We start from the raw sequence: 9,877 nt of genomic DNA on the forward strand, positions 1-9,877 counted from the left end.
CACACACACACACACACACACACACACACACACACACACACACACACACACACACACACACACACACCCCCGCCTCAGCTCTCAGACCCTAGTCCCTGTGTGGATACAGCAACACATTCCTCTTGGAGTCTCCTCTTCTTCCACGTGACCAACGGACCATGGAGTTATTAAAGAGTGGAAAGTGTTTACTACCAAGGTCCTGAGTAACATTGTTGGCAGAGAGATCACTGGTTGGTGACCCTGTGGGGGAGGTAAGTGGAAAGCATTGTTAACCACCATTTGCTGTGTGGCTCTGGGTCTTTGGATCATGGTAGCTATAGAAGGAGTTAAATGGGGAATAGGATTCTGTCTGGGATGGATGTTTTTAACAGTCCCCAAATCTGTTGTCTTTTATCATATTTTCCATGATAGTTGTTTACGCAAATAGAGAAAAATATCCAGAAACATTTCATTTTCTTAATCCATCTCAACATTATGCCCTTTCTGCTAACTCATATGACAAAGACTTTCACTAATTTAACTCTTATATAGAAATTTCTATTTCAACAAGTGTTCATCCCACTTGGCTCCTAATAAAACATTTGCAGATGTCTGAGAGTAAATTAACAGAATTTGAAAAAAGGTTAATATGTAACTGTGCATTGGGCTCTATATGTTCTCTATCTATCCCTGTCTATTATCTATTCCCTGTCTATCTATTCCTGTCTATTATCTATTCCCTGTCTCTATCTATTCCTGTTTATTATCAATCCCTGTCTCTATCTATCCCTGTCTCTGTCTATTCCCTGTCTTTTATCTATTCCCTGTTTCTATCTATTCCTGTCTATTATCTATTCCCTGTCTCTATCTACTCCTGTCTCTATCTATTCCCTGTCTCTATCTACTCCTGTCTCTGTCTATTCCCTGTCTCTGTCTATTCCCTGTCTCTATCTATCCCTGTCTCTATCTACTCCTGTCTCTATCTATTCCCTGTCTCTATCTATTCCCTGTCTCTATCTATTCCTGTCTAATATCCATTCCCTGTCTATTATCTATTCCCTGTCTCTATCTATTCCTGACTATTATTTATTCATGTCTCTATCTATTCCTGTCTCTATCTATTCCATGTCTCTATCTATTCCATGTCTCTATCTATTCCCTATCTCTATCTATTCCTGTCTATTATCTATTCCCTGTCTCTATCTATTCCTGTCTCTATCTATTCCCAGTCTATTATCTATTCCCTGTCTCTATCTATTCCCTGTCTCTATCTATTCCCTGTCTATTATCTATTCCTTGTCTCTATTTATTCCCTGTCTCTGTCTATTCCCTGTCTCTATCTATTCCCTATCTCTATCCATTCCGTGTCTATTATCTATTCCCTGTCTCTATCTATTCCCTGTCTCTATCTATTCCCTGTCTATTATCTATTCCTTGTCTCTATTTATTCCCTGTCTCTGTCTATTCCCTGTCTCTATCTATTCCCTGTCTCTGTCTATTCCCGGTCTATTATCTTTTATCTATTCCTGTCCGGAAGCACAGATGAGCCCTGGCTGGTACAAACCCAGTCAGTTTAGCCCTGCAAGTGTGTCTGTATTCTCCATGTCTGTGCCTGATGCTGGTGACAACACCAATTTTCCCTACTAGGATCTATAAAGTTTATTCATTAATTGAATGATTTATATCCCCCTCCCCCCTCTCCCTCTCTCTCTCTACCATTATCTCTCGTTCTCTTTCTTTTTGCTCTCTCTCTCTCTCTCTCTCTCTCTCTCTACCGTTCTCTCTCTCTCTTGTTCTCTTTCTTTTTGCCTCTCTCTACCGTTGTCTCGCTCTGTCTCTCTCTCTCTCTCTCTCTCTCTCCTCAGATGGATGAGTTGTAACTGTTATAGCTATAGTAACAGTATGGTCCTAGACAGTATCAACACAGCCACCAACCCTCTCAAGATGAGTCTAATGGATGTCTCCAAGATCTTCTCTCTGCTTCAGTCCAAGGAAGAGGACGAGGAGGAAAATGAGCATTGCCAGGTACAACCAATGAGCTTGCAGTGCTTTGTAACTTAGCAACCTATCACTGAGACAGCATCAGTAGACTTCCACAGCATCACACCCACTGGGGTGACTTCCCAAGTCTACATGGGTGTGACCTAACTAGGGTCGTATTCATTAGGAGACTCCGTAGCAAAGAGTTTCAAAATGATGTCCAACAGAAAACGTCAACGAGCATATAGTATTGATGGGGTGGCAGGTAGCCTAGTGGTTAGCACGTTGAACTAGTAACCAAAAGGTTGCAAGATCGAATCCCTGAGGTGACAAGGTAAAAATCTGTTGTTCTACCCCTGAACAAGACAGTTAACCCACTGTTCTTAGGCCATCATTGAAAATAAGAATTTGTTCTTAACTGACTTGCCTAGATAAATAAAGTAAAAATATCTTATTGAACAAGTTCAGATAGTATCTCCCTGTTTGTGTTTTGTTTTGAGTGTAGTGAACACTACCCAGAAGTGCAGCCCAATAACACTGTGTCTGTGGTAAGTGGAGGTATAATACTGCTCTGTTCCCCAGGCTCTGAACCAGGCAGTGAGCAGTGATGACGTGGTGGTGTTAGCTGAGCTGCTGTCCCAGGAGAGCTACAGAAGGTGTATCAACAGCAGAAGCGGCTGGGGGATCCCTGTTACCCCCCTACGGACTGCCGCAGCACACGGCCACCTGAGGTGTCTGGAAGTGCTGCTGGAGCATGGAGCGGAGGTGAGATATGCCGATAGAAGACTTTGGGCTAGCTTCTCCCACCCAGACGCCTACTCCCGACATGGTTTATTATACGGTGGTTTAAACAACGGTCATTTACTCTATGCTACTGTACAAGCACGTTGTGACAACTGCTGATGTAAAAAAAAGGGCTTTCTAAATAAATGTAATTTAGCCTATTGATTAATTATTTTTTGGTGATTGATTGGTTTTGCAGGTGGACAGTCTAGATGTGAAGGCCCAGACCCCTCTGTTTACAGCGGTCAGTGGTAAACACCTGGACTGTGTTGTGGTCTTACTAAAGGCTGGAGCCGACCCCAATGGCAGCCCGTACAACAACTGTTCCCCGGTGCTGACCGCCGCCCACGAGGGAGACGTGGAGGTCCTCAGGGAGCTGCTTCAGTTCAGAGCCGAGGTCGATGTCTGGCCAAAAGTCCCTGTGTGGGCCTCCAACGCCACAGCCTGCAGGGGACCCCTGTACATATCCGCTGTATATGGACACCTGGACTGTTTTAAGCTGCTACTGCTCCACGGGGCCAATCCTAACTATAACTGTAAGTCAGAGAAGATGCTGGCCAGGATCAAAGAGCCCAAGACGGTGCTGGAGATGTGTCTGAGGTATGACTGTGGAGTGGAATATATACAGCTGCTCATAGACTTTGGGGCAGACGTGTATCTGCCCACGCTGATTATTGACAAGAGCACCAAGCAGAAGGAAGCGGTGGTGCTGCTGCTCAAGGAGAGAGGTGAGAACATCACACACACTTGTTAAACAGTTGTTACAGATTCGTTACGTTTGTTGCACCAAAGTTATACATTTGTTACATATTTGACTCTCACATATTCAGTCTGTTCTGTATCTCTAACTGATTGATGGTTGTTAATGATGAGAACATCGGAGCGTTTCTCGAATTTCACTGAATTAATAAGGAACCTCTCCTCTGTTTTGTTTCCAGTTTGTCCCAATACTCTGATGTCACAGACACGGCTTGCGATTCGGAGATACCTCCCCATGGTTAATAAAATGACGTCCATAGACCGCTTGGACATTCCCCAGATACTGAGGAACTACCTGAAACATCTCACCTGACCTCTATCTCCTGACCTCTGAACTCTGTATGATGAAGATTATGTCACAAATGGATACCCTATATGGCTGTGTCTCAATAGTGGATTTCTCTGCTTCATCTCCACTGTTCTGAAAACACATGTTAGGTGAAAGCAATATGGAGGAGGATTTCTGCAAAACGTAAACAAAAAGTGTGATAATTTCATACCTTCTTCTGTCTCTACTGAGTGCATCATGGGCTGCAAAGTCCAGTTTGTTCTGTTTTTATTGGAAGTGTGAATAATAATTATGCCAATTTTGCCTTTGAGTAGTTGTAGAGGTTTAATTAGAAGAGACATATTTATTTAACTTAATCTCTGTGATTGAATTCAGCAAACTGTGCGTAAATGTAATCATTGGAAATTGGTTGAAGTCTACTGAAACCATGGTGAAGACACTGCCCTCTCCTGGGCAGTTATATGAGTGCACAGCGCTTCAGGAGAAACGTTTTGTAAGTGTAAAACCATGAGTAACCTCTAGGTGTTACACTACCACTGTAAATGTATTCTCCATCTATAAAATCACTGCTCACCGTTTGAAAGTAATCTTTAGTCAAGCTAAAAACAATGTAATTTGTGGAATCTCGCTCACATTATGAGTGACCTTGCTGAAGACTGAAGTTAGTTCCCTGAGTAAATTCTGGGGCTTTAGCTCAGTGACATAGTCTTGTGGAGTGCAAAAGACCCAGGTTCAAACCCAATCATTCAAACCCAGGTTCAAACCCAGGTTCAAACCCAGGTTCAAACCCAGTCAGTCAAACCCAGGTTCAAACCCAGTCAGTTAAACCCAGGTTCAAACCCAGTCAGTCAAACCCAGGTTCAAACCCAGTCGTTCAAACCCAGTCAGTCAAACCCAGGTTCAAACCAAGGTTCAAACCCAGTCAGTCAAACCCAGGTTCAAACCCAGTCAGTGAAACCCAGGTTCAAAACCAGTCAGTTAAACCCAGGTTCAAACCCAGTCAGTTGAACCCAGGTTCAAACCCAGTCAGTCAAACCCAGGTTCAAACCCAGGTTCAAACCCAGTCAGTCGAACCCAGGTTCAAACCCAGTCAGTCGAACCCAGGTTCAAACCCAGTCAGTCGAACCCAGGTTCAAACCCAGTCAGTCAAACCCAGGTTCTAGCCTGGTTGCAAAAAACAAATAAGCAACGGCACAACGCCTGTCCCCTATTTGACCTAGATAGTTTGTGTATATGTATTGATATGTGGGCTACGTGTGCCTTTTAAAAAATGTATGTAGTTCTGTCCTTGAACTGTTCTTGTCTATTGATGTTCTGTATTATGTCATTCTGTATTATGTTTCATGTTTTGTGTGGACCCCAGGAAGAGTAGCTGCTGCTTTTGCAAAAGCTAATAGGGACCCTAATAAAATACCAGTACCAAAAAAAAACAGGTTTAAACCCAGTCAGTCAAAGGAGCAGCAAACAAACAGGAAGAAGACATTGCCTTATTTGAACAGAAGAATTCGTACACACACAGGATATGACATCACATTACAGGATGAGGATATCCTGTCTAACATCTCCATTGACCTTACGACACAGTTCAGTATATAGAGGTTTTAATTTCAACTACAGTTATATCAGAAGTGGTTCAGTTTTTACAGTGAAATACAATGTAATAATTCCCAGTGCTCTTTGATTACATCAAAATATATAGACTTCTCCACACTCCACATTCACAGTTTCAGCATTTGAATAGGCATTACTTAGTTTCAGAGTTGGTTTTTCTATTTCTACAACCAATCAAAACAAACATAATCGAAGGCCAGAGAGAAAATATATGTCCCTGCTGTTTGTACTGTACAAACATGGTGATGACATTTCAGACTGACAGATAAAATAGAAGTCATACCAGAGTCGTCACCCCCAACCCCCCAGATGACAATGTGAATGTACAGTGAAAAGCCTAGTAGCTCCAACTAAACTTGTTACTTGTCTTGTTATCTGTTTCAGTGTCCATACATTAGTACCCTGACTGTTCTGAAACCACATACTACTGTATAACCAACTAGAGAAAAGCAACAAGGATTTGTAATGATGACTGTGTGTATGTCCCAATGGCACCCTATTCCCTGTATAGTGCACTCCTTTTGATCAGGGCCTATAGGGACTATATAGAGAATAGGATGCCATTTGGGACAAAACCAGTGCATCGTATGTATAATGTCTGCTACAGATTTCTACTTCCTTTCAGCCCTAAATATAGACTCACCCGGCCAACAACAGAATCGAGGGCTTATACTGTCCATGTCTAAACCAACAACAAACATATAATGTTAATATCAACATAATATACCATATTACATTTCATAAATATTTGTGCATTTATTGGGAGGTAAATAAATAGTGTGTCTCCTAAATGCACTTCAAAGAATCCATGACTGTGTTGAGTAGAGCTGCTGACATGAATATATCCACGATGATGGTCACATATAGCTCCTTCTACCAGGTTTCTTATTGGTTCAGCATAAATACATGCTAACACCATATACAGTAGATAGATCTACTATTTGGTGTGCTGTTGCCATAGGAAAACAATGACCCGTTTTACCTTGAATCTGTTCTGCAGGAGTGGTAGGATATTCTATCAATGGTCAGTGCATGGCAGAGAACTAACTGATCAAATTAAACAAATATTTATCAAAGTATCAACTACAGCAGTGTTATGCTAATAGTGTTAACCACCAATCAATTAATTCATTATTGATTGATAGCAAACCACAATCCAGTGTTATAATACTATTATTATGGCATGTCAGTGGATTGATATTCTCTACTGTTGTCTGCCATGAATAAATATAATCCCCTGGGAGAGGGAAACAGTATATTATGGCCTAGAGAAAACATCAGATCATTACATGGAATGAAACAGTGGAAGGTTGTAAAGTAATGACAAGCAGGTTGGTTGTTAAAAGAGAAAACCAAATCTTCAAAGAGTTCATCTCATGTCATGCAGAACTTTGGATGCCATAAACATCATGCATCTACCTGGTACTGAGGATAGAACTGGGTCTCTGGTACTGAGGATGGAACTGGGTATCTGGTACTGAGGATGGAACTGGGTCTCTGGTACTGAGGATAGAACTGGGTCTCTGGTACTGAGGATGGAACTGGGTCTCTGGTACTGAGGATAGAACTGGGTCTCTGGTACTGAGGATAGAACTGGGTCTCTGGTACTGAGGATGGAACTGGGTCTCTGGTACTGAGGATAGAACTGGGTCTCTGGTACTGAGGATAGAACTGGGTCTCTGGTTCTGAGGATGGAACTGGGTCTCTGGTACTGAGGATAGAACTGGGTCTCTGGTACTGAGGATGGAACTGGGTCTCTGGTACTGAGGATAGAACTGGGTCTCTGGTACTGAGGATAGAACTGGGTCTCTGGTACTGAGGATGGAACTGGGTCTCTGGTACTGAGGATAGAACTGGGTCTCTGGTACTGAGGCTGTCTCCAACGCAAAATACCAATATTGTAATATAATATATGATCTGTTGTTTATACAGTATGCACATGTAGCTAGCTGCTAGTCACAGGTAATATGACTGTTCTGTTAGCTTCTCAAAACTGTGGACGTTGAATTGGAAAATAAAATAAATGTAAATAAACCAAATATTGACTAACTAAAGAGTCATCTCCCACCATTATGTTTATATTGATTTTCACAGTGATATTTATAGTGATATTCAGAGTGACATTCAGAGTGATATTCAGAGTGATATTCAGAGTGACATTCAGAGTGATATTCAGAGTGATATTCGGAGTGATATTCAGTGATATTCAAAGTAATATTTAGAGTGATATTTCGAGGGATATTCAGAGTGATATTCAAAGTGATATTCAACGTGATATTCAGAGTGATATTCAGAGTGATATTTAGAGTGATATTCAACGTGATATTCAGAGTGATATTCAGAGTGATATTTAGAGTGATATTCAACGTGATATTCAGAGTGATATTCAGAGTGATATTTAGAGTGATATTCAGAGCGATATTCAGAGTGATATTCAGAGTGATATTTAGAGGGATATTCAGAGCGATATTCAGAGTGATATTCAACGTGATATTCAGAGTGATATTCAGAGTGATATTCAGAGTGATATTTAGAGGGATATTCAGAGCGATATTCAGAGTGATATTCAGAGTGATATTTAGAGTGATATTCAGAGTGATATTTAGAGTGATATTCAGAGTGATATTCAACGCAATATTCAGAGTGATATTTAGAGTGATATTCAACGTGATATTCAGAGTGATATTCAGAGTGATATTCAGAGTGACATTTAGATTGATATTTAGAGTGATATTCAGAGTGATATTCAGAGTGACATTTAGAGTGATATTTAGAGGGATATTCAGAGTGATATTTCGAGGGATATTCAACGTGATATTCAGAGTGATATTCAGAGTGATATTCAGAGGGATATTTAGAGGGATATTCAGAGCGATATTCAGAGTGATATTCAGAGTGATATTTAGAGTGATATTCAGAGTGATATTTAGAGTGATATTCAGAGTGATATTCAACGCAATATTCAGAGTGATATTTAGAGTGATATTCAACGTGATATTCAGAGTGATATTCAGAGTGATATTCAGAGTGATATTCATAGTGACATTTAGAGTGATATTTAGAGGGATATTCAGAGTGATATTTTGAGTGACATTTAGAGTGATATTTAGAGTGATATTCAGAGTGATATTCAGAGTGACATTTAGAGTCATATTTAGAGGGATATTCAGAGTGATATTTCGAGGGATATTCAGAGTGATATTTTGAGTGATATTTATAGTTATATTCAGAGTGATATTCAGAGTGATATTTTGAGTGATTTTTAGCGTGATATTTAGTGGATATTCAGAGTTAATATTCAGAACGATATTCAGTTTGGCTCCCAGGCTACCGCCCGTCATGTTTCTGTCTTGCCGGTTTCTCTAAAACTGGGAATTCCCGCTCACAGGCACAGAGGCTGCAACCCCAATGGTATCCTAATCCCTATATAGTGCGCTACTTTTGACCAGAGCCCTATAGGGAATTGGGTGCCATTTTGGATGGGCCCAGAGAGATGAGAAGTCATACACTGGAGGGGGAAAGAGAACACATGCCTGATTCATCTCTGCTGCATGAGACATGGATTAGATCCAGTAATCACTTGTGGGATGCTGGAAGACACAGTTAGGGCATCTCTGTTAGATAGCATCTCTGTTAGATAGCATCTCTGTTAGATAGCATCTATGTTAGGGCATCTCTGTTAGATAACATCTCTGTTAGGGCATCACTGTTAGATAGCATCTCTGTTAGGGCATCTCTGTTAGATAGCATCTCTGTTAGGGCATCACTGTTAGATAGCATCTCTGTTAGATAGCATCTCTGTTAGATAGCATCTCTGTTAGGGCATCTCTGTTAGATAGCATCTCTGTTAGGGCATCTCTGTTAGATAGCATCTCTGTTAGGGCATCACTGTTAGATAGCATCTCTGTTAGATAGCATCTCTGTTAGATAGCATCTCTGTTAGATAGCATCTCTGTTAGGGCATCTCTGTTAGATAGCATCTCTGTTAGATAGCATCTCTGTTAGGGCATCTCTGTTAGATAGCATCTCTGTTAGGGCATCACTGTTAGATAGCATCTCTGTTAGGGCATCACTGTTAGATAGCATCTCTGTTAGGGCATCTCTGTTAGATAGCATCTCTGTTAGATAGCATCTATGTTAGGGCATCACTGTTAGATAGCATCTCTGTTAGATAGCATCTATGTTAGGGCATCTCTGTTAGATAGCATCTCTGTTAGATAGCATCTCTGTTAGGGCATCTCTGTTAGATAGCATCTCTGTTAGGGCATCTCTGTTAGATAGCATCTCTGTTAGATAGCATCTATGTTAGGGCATCACTGTTAGATAGCATCTCTGTTAGATAGCATCTATGTTAGGGCATCTCTGTTAGATAGCATCTCTGTTAGGGCATCTCTGTTAGATAGCATCTCTGTTAGATAGCATCTATGTTAGGGCATCACTGTTAGATAGCATCTCTGTTAGATAGCATCTATGTTA

General features: G+C 40.9%; 1 protein-coding gene across 1 annotated transcript; it reads left to right on the forward strand.

Moving 5' to 3' along the window:
- The first annotated feature begins 85 nt into the window (after positions 1–85).
- LOC106612185 (ankyrin repeat and SOCS box protein 12-like) lies at positions 86–4,365 on the forward strand. Its single transcript, XM_014213130.2, has 5 exons — positions 86–251; positions 1,845–2,004; positions 2,542–2,724; positions 2,942–3,470; positions 3,681–4,365. The coding sequence occupies exons 2-5, from the start codon at positions 1,849–1,851 to the stop codon at positions 3,812–3,814; spliced, it is 1,002 nt and encodes a 333-aa protein (XP_014068605.1). The 5' UTR covers positions 86–251; positions 1,845–1,848; the 3' UTR covers positions 3,815–4,365.
- The last annotated feature ends 5,512 nt before the right edge of the window (positions 4,366–9,877 follow it).

The sequence above is a fragment of the Salmo salar genome, chromosome 09 (genome assembly GCF_965601325.2).
Source record: "Salmo salar chromosome 09, fSalSal1, whole genome shotgun sequence".
Classification (NCBI taxonomy): domain Eukaryota; kingdom Metazoa; phylum Chordata; class Actinopteri; order Salmoniformes; family Salmonidae; genus Salmo; species Salmo salar.

What these genes read in the sequence shown, in the direction of transcription:
- LOC106612185 (XM_014213130.2), top strand. Translation starts at nt 1,849, where the DNA reads ATGAGTTGTAACTGTTATAGCTATAGTAACAGTATGGTCCTAGACAGT. An exon ending in AGGAAAATGAGCATTGCCAG is followed by an intron (nt 2,005 to 2,541) that starts GTACAACCAATG and finishes TCTGTTCCCCAG; the next exon opens with GCTCTGAACCAGGCAGTGAG. An exon ending in TGCTGGAGCATGGAGCGGAG is followed by an intron (nt 2,725 to 2,941) that starts GTGAGATATGCC and finishes TTGGTTTTGCAG; the next exon opens with GTGGACAGTCTAGATGTGAA.